Source organism: Thamnophis sirtalis, unplaced genomic scaffold (assembly GCF_051295495.1).
Source record: "Thamnophis sirtalis isolate CommonGarterSnake01/CBP01778 unplaced genomic scaffold, rThaSir2_p1.2 scaffold_5, whole genome shotgun sequence".
NCBI classification, from domain to species: Eukaryota; Metazoa; Chordata; class Lepidosauria; order Squamata; family Natricidae; genus Thamnophis; species Thamnophis sirtalis.
The window spans coordinates 90,997,565-91,024,635 of NW_028261385.1; the positions used below are offsets into that span (position 1 = coordinate 90,997,565).

At 40.6% G+C, this 27,071-nt stretch overlaps 1 protein-coding gene across 1 annotated transcript in view; it reads right to left on the reverse strand.

Annotated features, from left to right (window-relative positions):
• The window catches only part of GRIN3A (glutamate ionotropic receptor NMDA type subunit 3A), a 142,289-nt gene that overhangs the window by 34,686 nt on the left and 80,532 nt on the right, over positions 1–27,071 (reverse strand). The window contains exons 2-3 of the mRNA XM_014056633.2: positions 21,081–21,685; positions 15,833–16,880 (exon numbers count right to left, since the gene is read on the reverse strand). Of these exons, the coding sequence (XP_013912108.2) occupies positions 15,833–16,880; positions 21,081–21,685 (1,653 nt within the window). The remainder of the gene's footprint in view (positions 1–15,832; positions 16,881–21,080; positions 21,686–27,071) is intronic.

A 27,071-nucleotide genomic window follows, 5' to 3' on the forward strand; every position in this document is an offset into this window, starting at 1 on the left:
TTTGGACATGTGATGAAACACCCAGAAAAATATGGCATCCTTCACTTAAACCTCCAGGGAACGATTGAAGGCAAACAAGGTCAAGGCAGAAGAAGAACATAATGGCTTCAAAACCTAAGAGAATGGTTTGGACAAAACTCAGCAGCACTTTTTCATGTGTCTCTGGACAAAAATAGTATTGCCAACATGATCATCAACGTTTGATGATGGATATGGCACAAGAAGAAGAAGTAGTTGTTAATATTACAGTTGTAGGCATAACAATCTATGTATGGAGCAAAATCCCAGTTTTTGTACTCTTTCAGAATATAGAGCAGGAGTAGCCTACTTTTGGATGGAATCTGAAAGTATAGTGCTTTGAATGAAAAAAAAACCCCACCATTCAAATATGCCATATATGCCATAAAATCTTGCTGTTTCGTATATTTGGAATGTCAAGATTCCCACTCTTCCCCCCAGATTCTGAAATGATGGGACTTGGGATGGACAGACAGCAGCAGATCTTACTCTGTCTGAAAACTGGCCAGACCAGAATGGAGTGGCTGGACTCACTGAGCACAATATGTTTGCTCCACATATGGAGCACAGCATGTCTTCCATTTCATGCACAGCTCTATATCGTCAAGAGTTGCTGCTCAGATCATTTATTAGTCCAATTTAAGCCACAATTTCTTAATTGCTGAATATTTTATGTAGATTTTAATTCTGGGGAAAAAAATAGAACCAACATTTTGCTCTCCTGTCCTGGAGGGAAGAGAGAAATCACTGGTACTTCCTGCCTTTCATTATCCCCTTGTCCTTGATCACTCCTAGCCCATTTAACAAACTGATGTAGCCAATTTCATAACCTTTGAAGGGATTTATAGCATTAATCTGTTTCACTTTTAAATATATTGTTTTGCAAGGGCTCAGGCTGTGGATTTTTAATTAAGGCACTTTACCCATCGTGTGAGGCAATTTGCATGCTAGCCAAAATACTTACGAAAAATCATATTTTTTATTGTCAAGACTGTGATCCAGACAGCCATGGACCTTTGATAATTATAAGAGAGAGGTTGAATGTTTCATTTTCCAAATGTGAACTACCCTATGTCATGTCATCTCTCTCTCTCTCTCTCTCTCTCTCTCTCTCTCTCTCTCTCTCTCTCTCTCTCTCTCTCTCTCTCTCTCTCTCTCACTCTGTGTGTGTGTGTGTGTGTGTGTGTGATATAATGGAGATTGAAAGCAGACACACACAAAAAATCCCTTTGTTTTTTGAATCCACTTTTACTGTACCCCTCTTCTTGTTTAATAAGATGATTTATCTTTTATTCCTCACTCAGTCCCAAAAGGGACTGCAAGTACTTCAAGATGATCCATTGGAATGCAAAAAGAAATATTATATCTGTTTATATCTTTCATCTTTGTAATTTATGTTTTTGAGGGTATGCTTTGTATGGGGGGGGGGAGTTGCTGCCAGTGTTACTGCTGGTTCACAACCCATGTATAATGTGTGCGCTTTGCGCATATGCATGTGTGCTGTTCAATGTAAATTGTTCTGCGCACATGTGCATAACAACTTACAGTGAACTACACACACGCAGTCACTAAAATTCAAAATGGTGGCACCCAAGCAGCAGTGTGGGAAGCGGTTCGGGGGCATGTCAGGCCTGGGTCTCTGCCAGTTCTATGACCCCGACCTGAATTCCACTACATGTATTTGGTATATCTGTGCAAATGGAAAAAAGTAGAAAAAAATCTTTAGATCAAGCTCAATTCCTGGAGATTTTAGAAAATATTTTCATGTAGTGTTCTTCAGTGATTGGTTATTATCAATGCCATAGCCCTAAGATTTTTGGGAGGTTCGCCTGCAGTGTGTAGCTTTAAGAGTCAGTGTGGAATTATCCATTTTTGAATTTTTATTGCAATCTAATGATCTGTAGAAATTATTATGCCTATGCTGCCTGCTAGAAAAAAAAAGAGCACTGCTACTCATTTCTATACATCAGAGGTTATGTGGAGTTGCATACATTCTTAGAGAATAAATCCAGCCCTTCTTCTATAAATCAACTAAAAATGCCCGTAATAATCTCTGTTTCTTCGTGACACTGCTGAAATTTATTTTTTAGCCACTGTCAAGTCATACTTTTAAGTGGATATATTTGGGAGTATTATAAGTAGCACTCTTGCTGGTTCAAGTCCCACCTAGTCTGTTATGCTGCTCCACAACAGTGAGCCAGATGTTCAGCTGCACTATTTATTTCACGGCTACGAATTTGAGGCCAAATTAAGTGGATTTCAAATGAATCTTTGCATTTAACATGCCAGTATTTCTAGCAAGTATTTTTAAGTGCACTGCTTGGAGCTGGTGAAGTTGATAAATATTAATATTGACATCCATAGAAGATATCTTTTCTTAGCAAATGCCAACTTGAAAGGTGAGCTATTTTGAGAAATACAGCAAGGGAAGAAAAATTTGCCACCATCACATTTTCAGTAATTATCATCAACCTCCCTCTAACCAATACTATTTTCACATTTGACGTAAAGATATATTCAACATGTACCTAATTTAGTCTGTAGAAAAAAAAACCCTACTTCTTAATTATATTCTATTCATGCAAGATCCAGTTAGGGTCGGTCAAAACGAGATGTTTACTCTTCTGAGCATTTGGTCTTGTCCTGGAGCCCATCCTCAGGGAATATCTCTCTACCAGAATGTGTTCTTTGGGCTATGGCTCAGTGGCTAAGACACTGAGCTTGTCAATCAGAAAGGTCGGCAGTTCGAATCCCTAGCGCCGCATAATGGAGTGAGTTCCCGTTACTTGTCCCAGCTTCTGTCAACCTAGCAGTTCGAAAATATGTAAAAAATGCAAGTAGAAAAATAGGGGCCACCTTTGGTGGAAGGCAACAGTGTTCTGTGCACCTTCTGCATTTAGTCATGCTGGCCACATGACGACGGAGGCATCTTCGGACAGCGCTGTCTCTTAGGCTTTGAAACGGAGATGAGCACTGATCCCTAGAGTTGGGAACGACTAGCCCATATGTGTGAGGGGAACCTTTATCTTTACATTTATACATCTTATTTATGGTGCCTTCCTATTGGTTGATTGGTGTATTGATGGCTGGTGATTGGCTGTTGTTTCCTGTGGTGCCAAGTTCTAAGCTCCTAAGTATCTGATAAGCTGGTAGTAAATCAGCACTCCTGACTGATCAATACCATGTAGTATTTCTCTTAGATAATGCACCCACAATTTTCTGAATTGAAAATTAGTTTGTTTCTTGTACCATGAATAAATGTAAACTTTTCCTCTACTAATGCTTGATTTGCTAGTATCACTACTGTGGAATTTGCAAGTAGCTCTTCTGGTACAAAATGTTTCACCTGATTAACTTAAGAATGCTGCTACACATCCTAGTGATGTGCTCCTAATGAAATAAGTTTCTTGATTCTGGAAATTGAGCTACCAATCTTGTCTAAAATCACTTCCCAAACAACAGTGACAGATAATAGTCTTAATTGGTGTTTGTGTCCATTTTGATTCTCCAGAATGTTAATCTTGAACTCATTTACCATCCTTCATTGCTTTAGAGCCTTACCTGAATTTAGATTGCCTTTTTTTGTTACCGCTATAGTTTTTGTTCACTTACCATCTAATTGCCAAAATACACCCTTTTAAGAAGCCCAATAGAAAGTATTCGTTTCAAATCTTTTCCTAGCCTGATGTCTTCTTATTAGTCATACAGAGGAATACGGAAAATTATCATTTTACAACTGGAGGGGCATGACTTAATGAAAGCTATCTCACTTACATAGGATGCATGTATTTATTTGATTTATATGTCACTTTTTCTTCAGGAGCTCACAGAGGCACCAACTCCAGGCTGGTGAACTTGAAGGTAAATGACTGATCAAATCTCCAAGGCTGAAAGTAAACTTGGATCTTAGTCTCCGTAGCTGTGATCTAGGACTTCAACCATTAAATCGCATTGGCTCTCAAAGGCCGAATGAAGATTTGAAATGAGATCTAAGGCTAAAATGCCCATAAGATATGGGCTACAGGTCCTACCTCCAAGGGAATGTTGACCCAAGGCAATCCAGAGATGAGCTTTCTTGGTCATGGCCTCTGTTCTGCTGAAACAATTTACCCTGGAAATAGGGATAGGCCTGTCCCTTTTTAAGGTTTGGAAAAGCAGTGAAGAATTGACTCTTTTGTAGGGTCTTTGAGAATAGAATGGAGGTGCAATTACATGCTCCCAATGTGATGGAGTCACTCGGGTGTAGCATAGAAGTTATCACATTTTTTTAAAATTTAAAAAGAATGAGTTTGCATTATGAAATTTTCAGTAAAATGCTGACATTTTTAGGACATCTTCATAAAAATCATAGATGCAAGAAATTAATTCTCTTTCCCAGAATTATGAGATATTGCAGGAGATTTCAATAACGTGACATTGCAGTACTGTTACCAGTCTTCCCTCTGTAGTAATTCCCTAAAATACTTAATAATTTGAAGTTTAATTTTTAGGGTTGATGGAAAAATTGCCCCAATAAAATGGTTTCCTTGTAGACTCTTGATGTTGCAAAATTCTTCACCAAGAAATTTCTTGACTATACTGTAATTTTAAATTGAAAGTAAAAACTGTGAGCGGGCTCACATTTGCAAACTGGTAGGGAAGGTACGTGAACCCCACCTCTGGAAGAAGGGCCCATTACTTCTGAAAAACTTTGCCAAAAAACCTGCAGGGACTTCTCTATGTAATATGAATGCTATTTTGGAGCTTTGGATGTTAGTTCTCCAGGATTCCCGCTTTCCCTAAGCATAGCCAGCATGGCTAGGATTGAGACATGTTTTTGTTGAAGAGCTCTAATGAGTTCCTTAACTACTCAGCATCCTTTCTTCTTATGCACTTTGTCAAGAAGGGAAGGTTCCCTGTTACCATCTGTTTTTTTGCCTTTTAATTTTTTTAGGTACCAACATAGCCACAGCAACCTTGGACAAAGACAGGTTTTGTTTTTAAGCTTTCTAGGTCAGAAAGTCGTTTTTAATATCTCAGCACAGACTGCTCCTTCACTTGAAAGTTCATGGGGGACTTTATCATACCTGCCATCTGCCACCCACATATTATCCTTGTTGAGTATCATGAAAAGGTTAGCATTCATTAAAATGAACAGAACAGAAATGTAGGATATTTAAGGTGGGTTTTGCCTGGCAAGAGACAAGTTGAAAACACGAACGTAACGAATGCACCCTGTTTCCTCGAAAATAAGACCTCCCTGGATAATAAGCCCAATTGGGCTTTTGAGTGCATGTGCTAAAATAAGCCCACCCCCATAAATAAGCCCTCCCTGAAAATATTGCAACACAGCAGCAGCTATGAGGTAACCACGCTCACCTCCTCCTGCACCTCAAAAATAATAAGACCTCCCCAAAAATAAGACCCTATCTTATTTTCAGGGAAACATGGTACTTTCAGTAAATTTGGTGGCTACATTCTCTAGCCTGATTTCACATTAAAGATGCTGTTTCATAATATCTCCTCTTACTACTCTAGAATGCAAATTTGCCAAGATTTCTTTTCCTGTCCCATATCTACATATGATATAGACACTCATGTTTATTCACACCTGCGTGTGCGCTTTCTCTCTCTCTAAATAAAACTGGGATAATAAAACTCTCTCTAAATAAAAATAAAAAATACATTTCACAAGGGGAACTAATTCAGTAAGCTTCCAGGTTTGGGGACTCTTCTCTCCTAACCCACATTTTAAAGCATGAATTTATCTTCTCTGCATTTATTATTGCATTTATACCATGATTTCTCTCTAGGTGCTCAAGGTGGCACACAATCGTGTCTTCTCTTATTTTATAGTCACACAGCAGTCCTGAAAGGAAGGTTGTATTGACCAATGGTGACAGTTCAAAGTCACTCCGGGGGTTTCACTGTCAAAAGGAACATTCACACTGTAATCATTATGTATTAGCATGCCATACTATAATTTTCACACTGTAAAAGATCCTGAACTGGAAGAAAAATGACAGGACAATCCAATTTGCACAACAGAGTTCTCATTAAAATGTATCACCTTATAGACCCTGGATGGCGAACTTATAGCACACGCGCCACAGGTGGCACGTGGAGCCATTTGTCAGGGCAGGGCAGCATACGCAAGTGGGCCAGCTGAGTTTACCCTTTTTAAAGCCATTTTTCACCTTCCCCAGGCTCCAGAGGCTTTATAAGGAGCCTGGGGAGGGCAAAAAGAGCCCCCTGCCCCCCAGAGGCCCTCCGGAGGCTTCAAGAGCTTCCCTGAAGCCTCCTGAGCGCAAAAGACCGGCCCTATGGGCAAACTGGAAGTTCGGGAACGGACTTTCAGTTTGCTCGGAGTGTCGTTTTAAGTGCTACAGAGGCTTTATGGAAGCCTCCTGAAGGTCCCTGAAGCCTTTGGAGCACTCATAGCGACATTCCAAGCAAACCGGAAGTGACAGTTTGCTCAGAGGGTCGTTTTGACTGCTCCGGAGGCTTCAGGAAAGCCTCCTAAAGGTCCCTGAAACCTCCGGAAGGCTTCCGGGGGGTGGGGGAGGCTGTTTTCACCCTCCCCAGGCTCCTATAAAGCCTCTGGAGCCAGGGGAAGGTGAAAAAAGCGTGCAAAAATGGGGGGAAGCACCAGTAGTGCATGCATGCACACTGGGGGGAGGGGTGTCGCACATTGCATTATAGGTGTGGCACGCCCGCACACGACCCCCCCTGCGCTCCCCCCACTTATGGCATGCAAGCCAAAAAAGGTTCACCATCGCTGTTATAGACGAATGGCGATAAAATAATCTATGTTTGTTTCCTAAACAACTTTGGATCAGCATTCAGCTCATTTACTCAATCCCTCCAAGACTGAGTGGCTGTGGTTTCCATCATCTCGATTTGTGCATCTTGTTCCATCTTTGATGACAGGGGGAGAAATTTTACCCCTCTCAAAGAGGGCCTGCAATATGGGAGTTCTCCTGGATACGCGGCTTAGTTTAGAAGAACACCTGACAGCCGTGACCAGGGGGATCTTTTACCAGGTTCGCCTGGTACGTCAGTTGCGCCCCTTCTTGGATCGGAATGCTCTGTGCACAGTCACTCATGCTCTCGTCCTTTCTCGCCTGGACTACTGCAACGCTCTCTACATGAGGCTACCCTTGAAGAGCACCCAGAGGCTTCAGCTGGTCCAGAATGCGGCCGCACAGGTTATCATGGGGGTACCTAGGTGCTCCCATGTTACACCCCTTTTAGGCAGCCTGCACTAGTTGCCGGTTGTTTTCCGGGTGCGATTCAAGGTACTAATTATGACCTTTAAAGTGCTCCATGGCTTAGGGTACCTGCAAGACCATCTACTGCCACCAGTAGCCTCCCACCGTCCAGTGCAATCCCACAGAGTTGGCCTTCTCAGGATGCCGTCGGCCAGACAGTGTCGGCTAGTGACCCCCAGGGGGAGAGCCTTCTCTGTGGGAGCACCTTCCCTCTAGAATGAGCTGCCCCGGGAGCTTCGTATAATCCCCGACCTCCTTCTCACGTGCCCTAAAAAGTTGGCTTTTTCAGCAAGCCAGCCTGGCCTGAATGGAATAAAATAAATGATTAATTTAATTGCTAATTTTAATCTAATTTTTAAAATTTTATTGTTAATATTAATTGGGTTTGTTTTTGGATACTTTATTTAATTTCCTTTTTAAATTTTGTAATATGTTGTATGCCACCCTGAGTCCTTTGGGAGAAGGGTGGCATATAAATCCAACAAACAAACAAACAAACAAACAAACAAACACACTTTTCATTGCTTCCTGTCAATCATAGAAGGCCAAGGAGTGATTTCACTGAAATGGGTAGGGAAACACTTCTTCTCCACCATTTTGTGATAATAAGCACAAGGATTGCATTATATTATGACTATCTCCCCATTCTCCATCCTATCAACTGTCATTTGCAGGTGGGGAGAGGTCTCTGGTTTGCTTCCTGATTCTAAATTGTACCCCCAAATTGGCTCAATATTTGTGTTACCTCAATTATATAATAAAGTCAACAAACCAAAAATACAAATTGTAATTCTCTTCCCTGATGAAATGGATAGACATGTGAAAAAGCCTTCAGACAGGACCCCATTTTGAAGAAAAGTCGAATACATTCAACGTTGCAAGATCAAATAAAAAAGATACTGAAAAAACTATTGGCACCACAGATGATTGTCAATAGTGCAGGCTGAATTCCTACAAGCTTTGGCATTTTTGCAGTGACAAATCCCTATATTTCATTGGCAATGTAGGAACCTTACATCTCATGAATAAGTGGAATGATATTGCTACTTTTCACCACCACTATTCTAGCAATAGCAATAGCAATAGCAGTTAGACTTATATACCGCTTCATAGGGCTTTCAGCCCTCTCTAAGCGGTTTACAGAGTCAGCATATTGCCCCCAACAACAATCCTCATTTTACCCACCTCGGAAGAATGGAAGGCTGAGTCAACCCTGAGCTGGTGAGATTTGAACAGCCGAACTGCAGAACTGCAGTCAGCTGAAGTAGCCTGCAGTGCTGCATTTAACCACTGTGCCACCTCGGCTCTATTCTCATACTTAAGGTGGCATAGGAAGCACTCATGTGATCTACAATACCTAAAAATTTCCCTCTAAGTATTATTGGGTCTTTTATTTACCTACAAAACATTTTTAGATAACCAGTGGAAATAAATCTTCATTATATTCTGTACTGTACAACACTTCCTACCCTATGTATGTTCTCTGCCTCTATTCCAAATATATTCATGTTTGCATTCAGTTTTCCATAATATGCTAATAACTGTAATTGCCTTATCAAATGTAAGTAATCTCTTCTCAATGCACCACTCCCAGAGGTGTTACCTTTTCTCTTTGGTTTTTGAGATGGGAGATGCTTCCAGAATGAAAATCAGTGAGCAATTATGCCCCCTTGTATAATGAGAGATTCTGATTTGGTGGAATACATCAAGTTATTTCAAAGGAAATGTCCTGAGCACAGAAGAGGTGATGCCTTTTTTTATTCCTATATCAAACCGTGCATATTGCCAGGGGCAAAATAAAAGAGACCTAATGTTGGGAAAGCGATCAGATCACCAAGCTTACATGGTGTAAATATGAAAGTATCTGTGCACGCTCTCTCTCCTTCCCTGCCTCACCATCTGATTAACAATCGGGATTATTTCTTTTATGAACCAACATAATTTAGAAATGAGTCTGATGTGATGGAAAACACATACAGCAACAGCAGTGAAACAGGTTGGCGTGCAAAAGAAGATTGTGTTTTTATCTTTCTGGGAATCCCCCAAATATTGCTCGCTTTGGGTAAAACATTTTCTTTTTGCAGCTTGCACCTGTCTTTATCAATGCTTGGATGTTAATTCAACATGCAGAATAGCTACGAAATTGCCCCATCCTTTCTCTGCTTGGAGAAAGAGATAATAGACCACTAACTTTCATCAGCAGAACATTTCCAAAGATATTTGGAGAAGCTTTTTTTTTCTAATCCTACGACTACCTCTAACTATCTTGAATCCTTTCGTTTTGCTATATGCTGTCAGGTCCATATACAGCCAGTTTCCGGTAAGAAATGCAAAGCCTTTAAAGCCTACCACTTAAAACTTTGTGCATAGAAAACAGGAATTCTTGCTTTCAAAAGAGTCTGGAGCAACACAACTGAAATTCAGGAAAATCACAACTCACATTTCCAGCCCCCTAGTGCAGAGGTGAGATTCTACTGGTTCAGACTGGTTCGGGCGAACCGGTAGCTCCAACTATCAGCTGGGAGCAAACCAATTCGCTCCGATTTGAAGTGGGCCCGCCTGCCCACCCCTGCGCTATACTCCCTATATTTCCTTCTCCAAAGCCGAGCTGATCAGCAAACCAGAATGGATTGCTCTGCCTCAGCTGTTTCCCTTGCTAGGAATAATGCCTAAGGTGAGTTTTCTGTAAACTGCTCACATGCGTGCAGCGAACTGGTTGTTAAACTGGTAGGATGCAACCCCTGACCCAATGTCAAGGTAACCCAGCAGCAGCATATGAGGAGATTCCCAAACTCTTTCACCCAAAGATCCAGCCACAAAAGCAATTCCCCACCCATAGCCTTGAGTATCACCTTGACCACTTGATTAAGTCATGCTAAGCCTTTCTTTCAAATAGATACCTGCTCTTTGAGGAATTTTGAGGAGCTAAATTCCACACATCCTAAAGTTCCTGAGGTTGAGAAACATTGGTTTAGCTCAATCTATAGAACAGCTGATGAAACTTTCTTTCCGCATTGGCTTCTGCTAATTCCTATGATGCAGGCTGAAACTCAGCTTGGTCAAGCTATTCAGTTTCTGAATTTGAATTCAACTCCATATTCTGCCTCCTAATGTACTATTTGAACTGTCCCTTAAGATAAAATCAGCCCTAAAACATACAAGTAAAGCTAGAGAAGAGAAAGGAAATGAAACACTTGTAATTCTGGAATAGGAAATCCAGCATAGAAACTAATCTCTTACATACACTAAATGTTTGCTTGTTAAACCCTCTCTGTTCTGATGCTCTTCAGGTATGCTGCATTACAACCCCAATCCCTCTCAAGTAGTATGACTCCATACAAGCTTGGGGGAATCATGAGAGTTGACACCCAGTGTCTCAGGAGGTGAGATGCTAGTGAAGAATAGAGCTGCAAAACCTGGCTCTAAAAATCTGGACCACCATTAGATGATAGGGAGGAACTGGAGGGCCTTGTGTTTGTTTAATGCATCCATTAATTGCCTATGATTTCAGCCAGATATTTTAATCCTATATAAACATGCCCTAGACTCAGTGGTGGGATTCAACCAGTTCGCACCACTTCAGCTGAACCGGTTGTTAAATTGCTGGCTGGCCCCACCCTGCCATCAAACCCGCAAAGCGGTTGAATCTAACCCACAGGGATGTCCTGGAAAATGCAAGGGACTGTCCATACCAGCGGGCACACATGCACATGCTTCACTCTTCTAGCAACAGCTGAAGCTTGTCTGCTTCACCCTACCTGGCCAACCGGCCTGCGTGACTGCGCCTGGCCCCTTGCCTTTGTGCCTGGTCTTGCCATGCTTCTTCACCCAGCCTTCACTCTGCATTCTCTCCTTCGCTTCTGCTTCTCATTCCTATAGTTTCGCTTCCCCACTACCCTGTTTCCCTGAAAATGAGACCTCCCCAGAAAATCGGGCTTTTGAGTGCATGTGCTAAAATAAGCCCTCTCCCAAAAATATTGCAACACAGCAGGAGCCATGAGGTGACCATGCTTGCCGCCTCCTGCACCTCAAAAATAATACCCCCCCCCCCCGAAAATAAGGCCAAGCATTTATTTCGGAGGTCAAAAGAAAATAAGACCCTGGGAAACTTGGTAGAAGTGAGCTACTTTTCTCAGTGGCTAAGGGCAACAGACAATTTTCCTTGGAGAGGGCTCTATAAAAGATGCAGCCAGGAGGGCCAGATTGTATTAGCAGGCAAGTTACCCTTTTCAGCATTTTTTAATGCCATGGATGAGAAATATTCAACAGATTATGTTAATGTTTGAATTATACTTTATCAATCTGAATTGGATTAACATTTATTAAAAAAATAGCAAAAGGCTACTCCACAGATGCTCCATAGTTTGCTGCCCAGTTGCAACTGAGAGATGGTGAGTGGCCTGCAAAGTTCATGGCTTCTATCCAGCTGCTGGTCATTCTTCTCCTAAAAGAGTAAAAAATCCATAGATGGCATTTTTCCCACTAGGAGAAAGAACATGCTGGAGGGTCTCTCCCGCGCCCCCATCAATGTTGTTCCTTCACCTAAGTAATGTATCGTATTTAGCCAGCAAGCACTAATAGAGTTCAAAGAAGAAAGGGGGAATTTGTCATAGCCTATTAAGAAGGGGACAACAATCACCCGCCGGCCTTCCAGTTAATTAAATACATCAGGACAGGGAGGGAAGAAACCCATAATTTGAGAGGTCTGGATTTTCCTCCTGCTGTTTCATCACTATATTGGCCAAGAACAGGAACATTTCTAAGTATTGTAAGGAATTGCTCTTCTGCTGCCTTCAGCTGGAGTGGAAGAGACCAGTGGTGAAATTCATTTTTTTTACTACTGGTTCTGTGGGCGTGGCAGAGGAAGGATACTGCAAAATCTCCATTCCCATCCCACTCTGGGGGCCAGCCAGGTATTTGCCGGTTCTCCGAACTACTCAAAATATCTGCTACCGGTTCTCCAGAACCTGCTGAATTTCACCACAGGAAGAGACCCTTCTGGTCTAGAAACAGAGGAAGGTAAGAAACAGTTCACATTAGAATAAATCTGTAGAAGTCATTCCAAAAACAATTTTAAACATCTGACTTAAGAAATGAAAATGCTTTTTTTTAAAAAGGAGAAAGAAATATTGTCAGGCTACGTCATCAGCAAAAGAATATGAAACTGCTGCAGAGGTAACTATATTTCAGACTGATCCAGCTCCTTAAAAATGATGCTATTTGCAATCCATTGCAAAATTAAGAGTTGGCAATGGATCTTGAACAAAGCAGGACACAGCCATTTTGTTTCATTAAATTTGCCCACCACCTGAAACCAACCAGGCTGTAGGCAGTTTACAGGACTTACACAATAAAAATGCAATACAAAATCAGAATGCTAATTAACTGGAAGGAAAAGAATGAGATCATGGAATTATGGAAAATGATGCCTCCGAGTGCATTAATCTCCAAATGCCCTCTGGAAGAACCTCATTTCCATCTGCTTCCAGGAGGTCATAAGGAGGAAGACATTTATGCTCCATGGGAAAGCCATTCTGGAAGAGAGACATTGCTACAGAGGACAATGTCTTCAGGGCACCTCATGATGGTCAGAAACTATTGGTGGAAGGTGTTCCTAATATATCCATGTCATACAGGGCTTCATAGGTAGCGACCAGCACTTTGAACTGCACTTAGAAACTTATTTGTAACTGCACAGCTCCATGGCAGTCCCAGTGACCACTGAGCATGCATGCCACTCCATTCTGAACCTTTGAAGTTTTTGATTAATCTTCCAGGACAGTGCATTACAGAGTGAGCTCATTGAGTGCATTACAGAGTGCATTACAGTGAGCTCATTGAGAGAGAACAAAGGTATGATCAACAATCTTCAGTGCATTGTGTTTCAAGTAAGGGTATAGTTGGTACACCAGCTGAAACTCTACAAAAGCTCTCCAGACCCATGAGTCTAAGAGGACCTCCAGATATAAGTATGCTTTTTCTGAGGAGTACAACTCTATCAAGAGCCATAGATGGTTCACTGCTGAAATCAATTACCCCCTGCATTAACAAGCACTCTACCTTTTTTGGGTTGTGGCTGATCCTGTTTTCCCTTATTCAGACTCCATACACTACATCTCCCAATTGTCCCAGAATAGAGATAGGTACCATCTTCATATTGAAGACACATCACCCCACACCAGCAGATGATCTTTTCCAGCAGTTTCATATAGATGTTGAAAAAAGGATTGAACTTTGAGGCACTCCATACCAAAGCGGTTTGGAGCCTGATCTCTTCCTCCTTTCCCCTTATGTTCATCCAACCTACTCAGATAACAACCATTGTAACATCACACCTTCAACTCCCAACCTTTGCAAGTGGTTCAGAAAGATACTGTGGTCAACAATAATGAAAGCTGCTGAAAGAAATTGGAGCACAATAACATTCATACAACCTTCATCCAAGCATTTCCATAGGTCACCCATGACAGCAAACAATTGAGTTTCTTTTCCATGGCCAGATCTGAACCCATATTACCAAGGTTCAGTTAATCCATGTCTTCTACAGCTGAAGCCCTACCAGTTTCTCCATAACCTTCCACATATGATGACAATTGTCCAATTCTGTTCAATTCAGGTCCAGCCTGAAACCTTAAGGCGAGGCTAAACCAACGCCCCTCTAAGACTTCTTGAATCTCTCTCTTTCTCTCAAAAAAGTACTGACTACATTCAAGATCCAATTCTCACTACCATCCCTGGCTATTCTATTTATTAGTTTCCATTTATTTTTTAAAACGTATATAGCCACTTATCTTGGGCAACATAATCTTGGGCAGCTAAGAAACAATAACAAAACAATAGAAAATATACAAGACTGTTCTGTCCCCCCTTCTCCGCTCGTTAACAGACGACAGGCAGACAAACGTAAAAGGAACTCACTTTATCAGTTCTCGGCTCAGACTGGCTGTGAGCCCAAAAATAAACATAAATAAAGTCTCTGACAAGATAACAGAATACCAAACAAAAACTCTTACAAAGCAATGCACTTCTCCAAGTGTCTCCTTGAATCAGGGTTACAGAAAGCCAATCACTTCTCCAAGTGTCTTTCAAATAAACCACGACCGATGATCAATGAATGTTGAAATGAACGAATGAACGTTGACTCCTGCAACCAGGGTGTGGCACCATCCATCCTTTTATCCCCAGAAGATGCCCCTAACGAGCCCCAGCTGCATAGTCAATCTTGCATCCCGAAAAGACTCACAGAAGACTGCTGCTGAGTCACAACACAAGACCAACATAGAATATTCCCTCAATCACAAAACATTCCCACACATCCATAAGGAACTTTTCTGGGCCCCAGCCTCGTACTATCCCCTGTGTCAGACTCATGGCCAGAGACAAGACAGCAGGATCCAATCAAGTCCAACCTTTTACTTACAAACGAAGGACAGAAGCTTGCCCAATTAACAGAAACTTGCCAAACTAAAGCTATAACTTTTTTGCCTACTAGATATACGTATCCTGAGAAATTGTAGGGTGTGGTTCCCTAGAACCTCTTCCCCTCTCTCCCTTCCAGGCAGAACAGCATAATATCTTAATTTGGGCCTCTTTCTGGAAAGCTCTGTGTAGCCAAAAGTCTCTCTTACTCCCCCTACAAGTGCACATTTTATCACAACCTTGTTGGAAATAACAAGTCTTTAAGGCTTTTCTGAATGTTGGAGAGTAGCAGCCTCCTAGATTTCAGCCAGGGGAAGCATAGAACCAATTCAGACATGATGGAGTTCAGATCACAAATCACATTGTCCACTTCTTCAGGATCCACAGCTCAAAAGGTCCCCAAATATCACTATAAGACAATTCTGTCATCTCGATAGATTCTTTCCATTCAGCTTCCAGATTGGAGGATTTTACCTAGAAATGCTTTGCCAGGTGATCATAACTTACACTCCCTGGATCTTCTGCCCCAATCATGCTTTGTCTCCTTATTTATAATAGAAGCCAAAACATTGTTTAAAAATCTTTCAGCAATATTCTGTGCTCTCATTTGTCAGTGTAAAATATTAACTAACAACTGGTTACCACTGTGATCCTTACAGCCATGCTGGCTTCTATAAATAGCACCACTAATAAAAGCATTATTCATATATTACATATGTATGTACACAAAGACACATCTATATGTCAATTATTATAATATAATAAATTATAAACGACATAATTATATGCATATAAAAGAAGAACCACCTCCTTAACCTCTATAGTACCTTAACGGGTGGGATTTTTGTGTATATGTTCAAGTCAGACTCAATAGAGTTTTCTTGGCAACATTTTATTGAAAATGACGTCTTATTGCTTTCTTTCTGGGAAATAATGCCCAGCCCAAAGCCTCATCCAACTGGTTTTATGATTAAGGTGAAACTACAACTCACAATCTATTTCTAGCCTGGCACCTTAACAACTACACGAAACTAGTCTCAGCAGAGAGGCCATATAGCTAATATTACCAGACCAAATCTAGTTGCCACTTCTGTGTTGTGATACAAAAAAATAATGACTTTATGAAATGAAAAGCCCTTCCTTACCTTGGGGTCATGTATTCCAGACAATTCTTCATAGATTTTTTCTCCCACCATAACAGCAGCCAGGTTAGCAGTGTATGTGGAGAGACAAAATAAACAAAAAATGGCCCAGAGATTCATTAGAAACCTTCCCGTCCAGCACTTTGGAGGTTTGATGGCAGCTGTTCTCCCAAACAAGATGGCATAACAGACATTCAAAGCAGAGGAAAAGGAGAAAACCTTCTCCCTGTTTCTTCCCTTTGGGGTCATTCCAAAGGGGCTTTTCCACTCATACAGAGTCAGGAAGATTGCAGTGATGTGTAGAGCTACAAAGATGCCCAGCCACATGGTCCAGTGAAGCGGCCACATAAAGGCCCCAATAGGAGCTGCTGTGTCTTTGGTCCTCACCAGGATGCCCAAACTGGTGGAAAAAAAAGGGCTGGTGAAATCAATCACTTGGCTACGGGCTGTGTTGATGCTGAAAGATGTCACGGCCATGTGGGCTGTCCCAGCCAGAAGATCACCTACCAGTCCTGTCCACTGACCATTTTTCAAGCCACCGTATTTCCCATCACCGACGATATACAGGTCAAAATCAAAGTTCATATCTTCAGCCAACTTTTCCAAAAGATCTATGCAGTAGCCATAGCAGCACTGCTTGAATTTGGTGGGTACTGTGTCATTGTCTCCTTGGAGGCTTTCAAAAAGAGCATCCAGAATGGCTGAATCTTTGGTCAAGGGATCCAGGCAGAATTGTCCTGCAGGACACAATCCTTCATCATCCACAGTCCTTGTGAATACAAAGGGATGTTCAATGAGTGTCACCACCCTCAGATGTAGCCTAGTTGGATGCTGGTTGTGATTCTTGTGCCTCTGAGCCTGCTCTGGCCAGATCCCATAATCCATGACAACCTTGCCTTCTTGCCAACTCCCCAAGCGAGTCCACATTGGGTTCCCAACAGGGTCATGTTGCAGATTCCAAATGAAGAATTTGTTTTCTGAACTAATGATGGAAGAACCTTTTACCTTAATGTGGCCACTGAGCCCATGGAACGTAGTGTTGGCTAAAAACCTATAGGACAAAAGTAAGAAGTTATGAGCAGATATTCAGAGGACAGAACCTTTTATCATCTTTTGGAGCTGGGATTGTTCCCCCCCCCCTTAACACATTTATGCTTTTTCTTCAAAAGTGAGGCCAGTTCAGATACTTCTTTGCAGTTCCCATAGCACAATGAGAGGACTATGTTGTAAGATTTTTCAAGTCCACAATAGGCAAGAAAGTCCCATAGTTTGGAAACTATAGATATCTGTATACATTTTGAAGGTCCTGGAATGGAAAGGAATTTTTCTTTTTAACATGTCCACCTTGTGCCATAGATTTTTTTTTATTCATTCAGGGCTGAAATTTACAAAGTTTCTGAGGCAAAACCACAACTTCATCAGGATTTAGTCACAGAAACAAACTGAAATACAAACATGTTTTGCTTGATTCACCCAAACATATTCACCTACTGTCAGGCCTGCAGCCATCTTTTCTTTTGGGTCTTTGGCCTGCCACACTTTCTATTATTCTGCTATGCATTTTCTATTGTGGGAAAATGGGAGGGAGAGTTGTAGGGAGTCACATACTATGTAACCATAACAAAATTCTTTCTAGAAAGCCAAGGTCATCCTTTGTCTGTGCACCTCTGCACCAGACTGGAATTGGATGGGTGGAACTGCCAGCATGGCAGTGGGAGATTGGACCATGTGATGGACTTGTGGGTGTGGGGGGAAATATCTTGAACTTTCAATTGGGGGGGGGGATCGGGAAGCTTTCAGATTCAGGTTTTCCCAGTTGTGCCAACATGGCCCTCTTAATAAATTGGAACTGAGCAATACTTTGCCTTGGACTCTGATTTACTTTTGGATGTTATTTGGAAGCCTGAAACCTAGAGTTCTAGCTTAGCTTGGCTTGCCTATTCTGTATAGGCATACAATTAAAATGCATAAATCCTCAAAACCAGAGAACAAATCATTTGCACATACTGTATGTTTGGATGAACAGTAGGAGTAGAACCTGTTTACCCAAATGCCTTGTCATCTGAGCTATAGACAGCAGAGGCCCTCTGTGTTTAAAATATTTTTCAAATGATAAATGTTAATAAATAGTAATTTGCTTGGCCAACAAGTCATCGTTTTAAAATATTATATAGACTTGGCTTTGTTTTTATAAGAGCAAGATACATTCTAGCTGTCCCTTTCATGTTAATTAAAATATAAGAACATCCTTCTCTCCCACTAGACTTATTTATGGGGATTTCTCAATGGGTTATTGATTTCTTTCAGGACGAACAGAAAACAAGGTCCATTTGAACACATTTGCACAAGAGGAAAATCCCAAAGACTGAATGGAGATGAATGTAACCATCTATGGAGCTGTCATTCATGCTAATTTAAGACGTGGGGGAGGGGGAGTTTACTTATACTTGAAGGTAGCAGAACAGATAAATGGGTTAAACTTTCCCGCTGAATAACATTTTTAAGTCAACTTCTTTATTTGTATTTGTCATAATGTTATTCCAATTAAATTCATGAATGCTGTTTGCTGTTGTGTATTAGCAGATTTTTAATGTATGTAAATGTTTCTCTTTCTGCATATGTACATATTTCTCCTGAATTGTTTGGGTTATCTAATTTGGTGAAATGTTCTTTGTTAAGATGAGATTTCTTCTTTCACTTGCTCGCATTTCTTTTCTATTTCTAGCACTATTTCTTATTTTTGGTGAGTGTGTTTGAGGGTACCCATTTATTTTTCCACTCTGCACCCAAAGGCTGCATTCCTGCATTCATTTGCAGGGTCTCTGAACAGCCACAGACAAAAAGTAATCCTTGACTTACAACAGTTCATTTAGTGAATGTTTAAAATTACAAGGCAGTGAAAAAAGTGACTTATGACCATTTTTCACACTTACAACTCTTATAGCATCCTCACAGTCATGTAATCAAAATTCAGACACCTGGCAACTTATTCATATTTATGATGCTTGCCGTATCCTGGAGTCACCTTTTGGGACCTTCTGACAAGCAAAGTCAACGAGGAAGCCAGATTCACTTAACAATCATGTTACTCACTTAAGAACCGCAGTGATTCACTTAACAACTACGTCAAGAGAGGTTGTAAAATGGAGCAAAATTCATTTAACAACTATCCCAGCAATAGAAATTTTGGATTCAATTGTGGTCATACGTCAAGGATAGCAATAGCAATAGCAGTTAGACTTATATACCACTTCATAGGGCTTTCAGCCCTCTCTAAGCAGTTTACAGAGTCAGCATATTGCCCCCAACAACAATCCGGGTCCTCATTTTACCCACCTCGGAAGGATGGAAGGCTGAGTCAACCCTGAGCCGGTGAGATTTAAACAGCCAAAGTAGCCTGCAGTGCTGCATTTAATCACTGCGCCACCTTGGCTCTCTTACTTATGCACACAGTTCCAGTGAATGGATGAAAGCTGTGTGCTGGGACAGTATGAGTGAATTCAATCCCATTCCCTTTCAGCATGAAATGACTGTTTGCAATAAGGTAGAGTTACTTCTAATCACGGCTTCCTGAAAATTTGAAGTTTTTATGATGTGCATTTGTCATATTCATACTGAGTGTTGTTGATGTATCATTTCAATTTAGCTCTGTGACCAAAAGTACTGCATGTACTGCATTCATAGTCATAAGCTCATTACTCTTTGAATTTTGTGGGGGCTGAAATATTGACGATTCAAAGGGGTCACAGTAATAATTTTTCACTGTTAGGTTAATTAAATTGTTCTGTACTCATTAGCCTGGTAACTTGGTAACTTTATCTTTATCGCCCAAAGTTTAGTCAAGAATGAGAAAAACGAGAATGGGCAGTGAGTCAAATCGCATATGGGGCTTTAATTACTCAAATGGCATAATTAAAATGCCATAATTTACAGACTAGATGGGGTTTCTAAATCCTAATGCTTTTTACCCTGTAACCAGGGCAATCATAAGATTAGGAATTAACACAGTAGAAACTTTCTCAATACAAGATTTCTAAGGTATGTGCTACAAAAACACAGCACAAGAAAAGTCATTTGAATGTTTGGACCTGGAGAGATTCCGTATCTCTGTGAATTGAATAGGACCAATTTTTAAGCTTCAGAGATGTTTATTGTCCTCCCATCATAACATACTGTAGATACTACCCCGTTTCCCTGAAAATAAGCCCTCCCCTGAAAAATAAGCCCGCTCTGAAATTATTGCAACACAGAAGCAGCCATGAGGTGACCATGCTCTCTGCCTCCTGAACCTCAAAAATAATAAGACCTTCCCAAAAATAAGGCCAAGCACTTATTTCAGGGGCTAAAAGAAAATAAGACCCTGTCTTATTTTCAGGGAAACATGGTAGTGTCCCTCTGATATCTTTCACCCACAAAATCACAAGGAACTTCTCACTTGCCCTGTTGTAACAGGAAATTTATATTGCACAAGCCTGCATACTCCATGGCAGTCTCAACTCCTTAGTTTGCTATTATCACAATGTTCTAATCCATCTAATAGCAGAATTTTGAAGATGGATTATAAAACTCTTAAAATGAAACACAGGACAGTTGTCGTTGCTTGCTTATAAGGGAAGAGACAGACAGGGCAACATGCTGCAGGCCAGTCTATTCCAATCAGGTGACTATTAGATTTTGGTATTGTGCCCTCAGTGTCTTTCATTGGCAGCAGGATACTTAATGGATGGACTTGCCTTCTGCAGAAAAAGTGCCCTTATGATAATAATCAGACTTCTCAAATCTGTGCCCTCTACTGTGGTGGTCTTTCCTAGGAGTGTTATAGTTTATTAGAAATAAATTTCACTTTGAAATTATTTTTCATTAAAAATGAGTCTTTTTTTCTTTAAACAAATTAAAAATAAAAATATTTTTATATTAGCTGAATAGGAATTAATCACCTGCTGCTTCCGTTCTCTGAATCATATCTATCCCCAAGCCACTTTTTAGATAAGCTTCCCCAACCTGGGAATTAACCTGAGGATAGTTTAAACTCCCTGAATTTTCTGTGCCTTGTAGGAATTCTGGAGTTAGAGTCTAGCCAACCAATAGTAGCAAGGTGGATGAACTCAGTTACAGAGGCCTTGAGTGCACCATTGGAAGACCTGAAGCAACATGTTGGGGATAGATCATCATGGAGAAAAATCTGATTTGATGCTTGAGTTTTGTATGAGACATTCATATTTACAACATTTATTGAAGAGAGATCTCTTACTTTGATAAATACTGGCCTGATGTGAGATTCTTTTCCTCTGTGCTCAAGCAGTTGGTTGTACTTGGAATCAATGCCAGTTCTGGTTGGATAATTGTAGCTGAAGCAACTGCTCTAGCTACCAGCTCCATTGCATCCTGCACATAATCTTCAAAAAAAGATTGTGTTGTTTTCCCATGAGCTATAAGACCTAGGGGCAAACCTTCTGTCCTCAGCTCTTCCACATTGTGTGAATCCCCAAGAATCCAATGAAGTTCAGGTGGCATAACCCCAAATTGTGTGGTTATCTCAAAAACCCTCCTTGTGCTTTCCATGTCACATCCAAACATCACCACTGTTGAAGTTGTATCCTTAATGTTCTCCAGATGAAACTGCAGATAGGTCAAGAGGTCGCTGGCTGATGTGAGGTTTCCTGTAATATTTATAATGGATCCCAAATAAAATTTGGAGCTCTGCTGAGTAAGGAAGAGAAAATCTGTGATGTTCCACTCTTCCTGGCATACCATCAAACTAAAATTATACCAGTTGTTCAAGGCCAAGATTGAAAAAGTGACATCAGCATCAAAACTCAGGGAACGTTCTAAACTCAACTGCAGGTGAAGGGGATTCTGTAAAATAAGGAAAATATTGGTTAGAGAGCCTTAGCTGGAAAGATATTCAGAGTTTGTCTGCAATGTGGTTAAGTATGTCAGCTCTCTTGCTGGAATGCATGTCTAAATTATAAAAACTTTAAAAATGATTCTGATTCATCTTGCAGATAATTCTAGGTAGAAGTAAGTCCCACACAACTTATTTGCAGATAAAATCCTGTTATGCAACCTAGAAACATATCTACTCAAAATATTCTGAATATTTTGAACATATCTCATCAAAATATTCTAAACATTCTGAAATTCAGCAGGGCTTATTCTGAAGTAAGCGTAGATAGGATACCATCCATATACCTGAATTTCCAGCATTTAAATCTCCAGCGATAAAACTGCCAATAATTTATAATGAGCCAGGGATCTCATTCATAAAGGATGATAAGAAAAACTCAAATCCGGGAAGAAGGCGGGGCTTAGCAGTGAGAAGACGGAGTTTCAGGCTACTCCTGAAATTCCCCTATTCCGAAGGAATTTTTGGACGGGTCGTTGGACCCTAGCTGTCCCGTAGAGACAGTGAAAGGTGAGGGGAGATCCAGTGACCTCAGAGACGTTCGCAAGTCTCTGGGGGGCTTGGAATTAACCCCTCCTGCCAACTCCTTTCTGGATTAGCTGCATGCTAACTGAAACTGCAGGTTGCCCCTAAGAATGGTGAATGTGGATTCAACTGGTAAGCTGATTTTATTACTCGAAGAGAGACAGTCCGCACTAAAATTTAAACTAATTGAAACCAAAGAACAGAAGAATCTAGCGGCGAATTGGTTTTTTTTTTAATGGATTTATGGCCGGTGGTTACCCTATTTCTTAAACGCTTTAAGGAATTCTTCAACATTCCCCCCTGACTCTTTCTAAGTGGGTTGTAAAACTAACCTTCTACAAATCGGCCCTTTACGATCTGACATTTTTATTGCTTGGCTGTGTTGGTCTAAGATCAGATAAGATCGCACAGCTCCCAGTGTGTTTTTACTTGCAAATATCTTAGAGTCTCTAACTGCGACACAACATGGCGTCGAATTACATTCCCAAGGGCTCATTTCAGATACTTTTTTCTGCATTTCGGAAGCTGTTTGATTCATATCAAAGATTTGAAAAAAAATTGGATTATTTGACATTAAAATATGAAGGAAAAGGTGAGAACGTGGAATGTTTGAATGTTCCTGAAATACAAATGAAAATTGTGAGAAATGACATCTGGTCTATCTCGGAGGAAGAAAGAAATGCAATGCTGGAAAGGGGGGAGCTATACAAAGGATTCATTTTAAGAGACAAATTGCAGGAGAAATGAGAAGTATTAAAGAATCTACACTTTATGAAACATCATTGGCAGATTTCTTAATTCCACCCTTGAGAATTAAAGTCAATTTGAAAAGTTTAACAAGCCTGGGACAACATTATTATCTCATCAGAGACATCCTGAGCAAAAAGGTGCGAAGATATCCCTGTTTGGACTTGCTTATAAAAACATTTGGTAAATCTATTCAACGAATGGCAATAGGACTGAGAAGGTTTTGTTATTGGAGAGACATAGGCTGACAGATGGAAGAATACAACTTAAATTTAGCTAAATCTAATTACTCTTATTTGTAATAGATATAGCTGAATAATAATTGATATTGATAGTAATGTATATAATGTGGAGTTGATATGATAAATAATAATTGGATATGAGAAAGGAAAGTTGGAAATACTTTTGGACTATATATAAAGGTTATTAATCACAATAATTACCACTATTAAAAAATAAAATAAAATATATACAGTTAAATGTTAATTAATATGGGGAAAATGCTATGATATACGATATAACTACATAAAGAAGGGAGAATGATAATAAATTATACTGCATGGAAGATGGAATTTTTGGTATTAAATATTATGGATGTTCAGCTAAAATAGGATATGAGGACTTGATGTTAATAGAGGATTTTACAAACAAGTAAATGAAATGTCAGCATGTGGTTATGGATTAACTCTTTGGCATAGTTAAGGTTGAAGGATGTTTAAATAACTGTAGTTAACTAAAAGTGGAGGTATAATGATGTCAATATGGTAAACATTTGAGTTAAGATATTTGAATTAATATGAATTAATGGAAGAGATGCACCAAAACATGTTGTAACCAGCTGATATACATTTTTTTATATATATATAACATATACCTGTGTTCTTTTTTTTTTTTTTGGTGTGTGTGTGTGTGTTTGTGTTTGTTTTTGTTTTCCCTGCCTTGTCTTTTGTTTTTGTTTTTTCCTTTGGTTTTTTTTTTTTTTGTTTCCTCTCTCTTTTTTTTCTTTTTTCTTTTCCCACTGGTGTGGGCATGTATTGTTTAAGATTATTATTATTATCAATATTTTTAAATAATAATTACAGTCAAATGAAAATGGATATATGATGATGGTGATATGTATGAATATTTGAGTTAAAATGCTTGAGTTAACATGAGTTATGTTTGTAGACTGTGGAGGAGATGTATGAAAGTTTATTTGTGACCGACTGATACACTTTCTATAGCATGTAAAGAAAAATGTTGTACTTGTTTTAAATTAAAAATTAAAAAAAATTTAATATTAAAAAAAACTCAAATCCAATTTCTCTTTCTCTTACCTACCATCATTTGTGTGTTAAGTATTCAGTGTTTTTTTTATAAAAGCAGAGAGGCAAGCTCATTAAATGTATATGAGATAACACTATTTAAATCAATAAACATCTTGTAATGTCTGTTATAGTCCTGAACTACAGGATTAAAAGTGGTGAAGGCCATGAATTCTACAAGACTATCATCTATACCCTTGACTGCAATGCAATGGTTAAAAAAAACATTGTTATGCTTTTGTGATAGTATTGACTCGTGGGGACAGCATGGATCAGTTGCTACAATTTTCTTGACAAGGATTTTTGGAAGTGGTTTGCCCCTGCTTCCTTCCAAGGGCTAAGAGAGAGTGCCTGGTCCAAGGTTACTCAGATAGCTTTGGGTAGGGCTAGAACTCACAGGTGTTTAGCTTGGTATCTTAAGTACTATGCTAAACTGGCTGTCATTGAAGTGACACATTCCATTAAAAGAAACTATAATTCATCTAACTAGCATTTATGGAAACTTTGCTTTGAGAAGTCAACATCATTAAAAGGGTTCAGAAATCCTTAGTATGCATCTGAGGTTTTGGTGAATCTTTCAAAGGAACAGAAGCACTTCGACAATGGAAAGTAGTGGTCATTTTTATTATCAATTGTACTAAATTTTGTACAACTGAACATCTAACATATAGGTCCAAAAACATGGGTCCAAACTCTAAGCTTCTTCCAATCAACTAGGCAGATAAACTGGTAGCTTTGAGAGGCTAAATATGTTTACATAAAACTATCTTTAGCCTGGGAAACTTTGACTCCTCCCCTAGCAACCTTGGCCCTTATCTCTTTATTGCTTACTCATAAGGAAGTCCCACTAAATGTAACTAGAGTTGGCTGAGAATAAATCCCACTGGACTCAGTGTAATAATTTTTTGAGAACTGAACTCTGTGAAATAGTTACCTCTCATATCAAAGCAGTAGCTTAGTTTGGATTTATGGCATATCATTCATGAACTAGCAATATAGGTTCACATTTCATCTAGATCAGGGGTGTCAAACTTGATTTCATTGAGGGGCGCATTTGACCTTGGAGGGCCAGAGGGGGCATGGCTGGGGTGGGCATGACACAGGACTCATGTTGGGGGCACCTATGGTGGTCAAGTGCTAAAACAGGACTTCCCTGAGATCCCCTCTCATAATTTGAAAGGCCAAGGTAGTTGCTGCCAGACTCCAAGTCACAGTGACTTTGAGTCTGCTTAGTGTTAACTGTAAGGGGAGGCTAGTGAACTATGGGCCTCCTTTGCATAAGGAATTTTTCGCCTTTTAAGAGTTAAGCAAGGGTTAAAAAGAGAAAAATTTCTTATGCAAATGAGGCACGTGATTCTCTAGCCTCCTCCTGCAGAGGGCTTAGAGGCTTTTTTAAAACATTTAAGCAGAGTCATCCACGTGGTGACTCTAGCAGCAACTATCCTAGCCTGCCTGGCCCTGGCTAGACCAAATCTTGCTTTTTTGATGCAGCTGGAAGGTATGTGGGTCAGAGGGAGGGGACAGGGGGAGGAATTCAAAATTATTGTAATTTGTAAGTAATGTTTTATTGTGAGTAATTTGTGTGTGTGTGTGTCAATTTGAGAGAGAGTTTGTTTGAGAAGAGAGGGAAGGGGCAGAGGCAGGGAGGGCAGCCTTGTTTGAGAAGAGAGGGGCAGCCCTCTCCCCCCCCACCGGGAGCTCCATCCTGCTCCCCTCTCCCTTTCCTCCTCCTCCTCTCCCCTTTTTTGCCAGCTGCCACCTCTCCCCCCCTCCTCTGTCCCTGCCGCTGTGTCTGACAGGCATCTTGCATTTATGTCCGCCATAAACACAAGACGCCTGTGGGACACAGCGGCGGGGACGGAGGAGGCAGGGGGCAAGGCAGCAGTGTGCGGCAGTGGAAAGAGAAGCAGCACCCCCACCGCTGTGTCACAGGCATCTCACAGCAGGGATAGAGGAGGCGGGGGGTGAGGCAGCAGAACCAGCGGCGAGAGAAGCAACCCCCGCTGCTGTGTCCTACAGGCATCTCACATTTATGTCCACCATAAATGCGAGACGCCTGTCGGACACAGTGGCGGGGACATTGCTTCTCGTCGCTTCTGCGCTCTTGCCTCGCCAACCGTAATCCTCACCACACGTCACTGGAGAGGGAGCTAAACAGCAGTGAGGCAGAGGAACAGCTGGAGCCTGTTCCCAGTGTGCTCATGCGCAGAGCTGCCAAAAGACAAGAACAACTAAGAAAGCAGGGTTGACTTAGGAGTAAATCTACACCTTGGAGGTTATTGGCCCTTCCCATAGGAAACAAAAGAGGAGAGAATGGGGAATGGGCTTTTGCAGTTCATTTAATTGTTTCAAGAGTGGAAAGTTCTGTTTGTGACTATAAGAGACTCTGTGCCAAATTTTGCCTTGCCCTGCATTTGAAAACTAGTCATCTGGCAGCTCTCCAAATGAGATAAGGTTCATGTTGATAAATATTCCTTGGAAAGGCAGTTTGCTAAGCCTTGCTGACTGTGAATGAAAAGAATTCATAGTCGTGTAAATAAAAGGGGTTTTGCCGGGACCAAGACTCTGCTTCTTGCTTTTTAAGGAAGCCTAGGTCAGAACAGCTGTAGAAGACCAGCCTCCTGGTTCACCTAGCCTAGATGGCTGATAATACTGGCCAGTTCAGCTCTCCAGGTTATCAAGTATGATTTTTCTAGCTATACCTGTAAATGCCAAAAATCAAACTTGGGAACTTTGCCTGCAAGTTGTTATTCTTTACTTT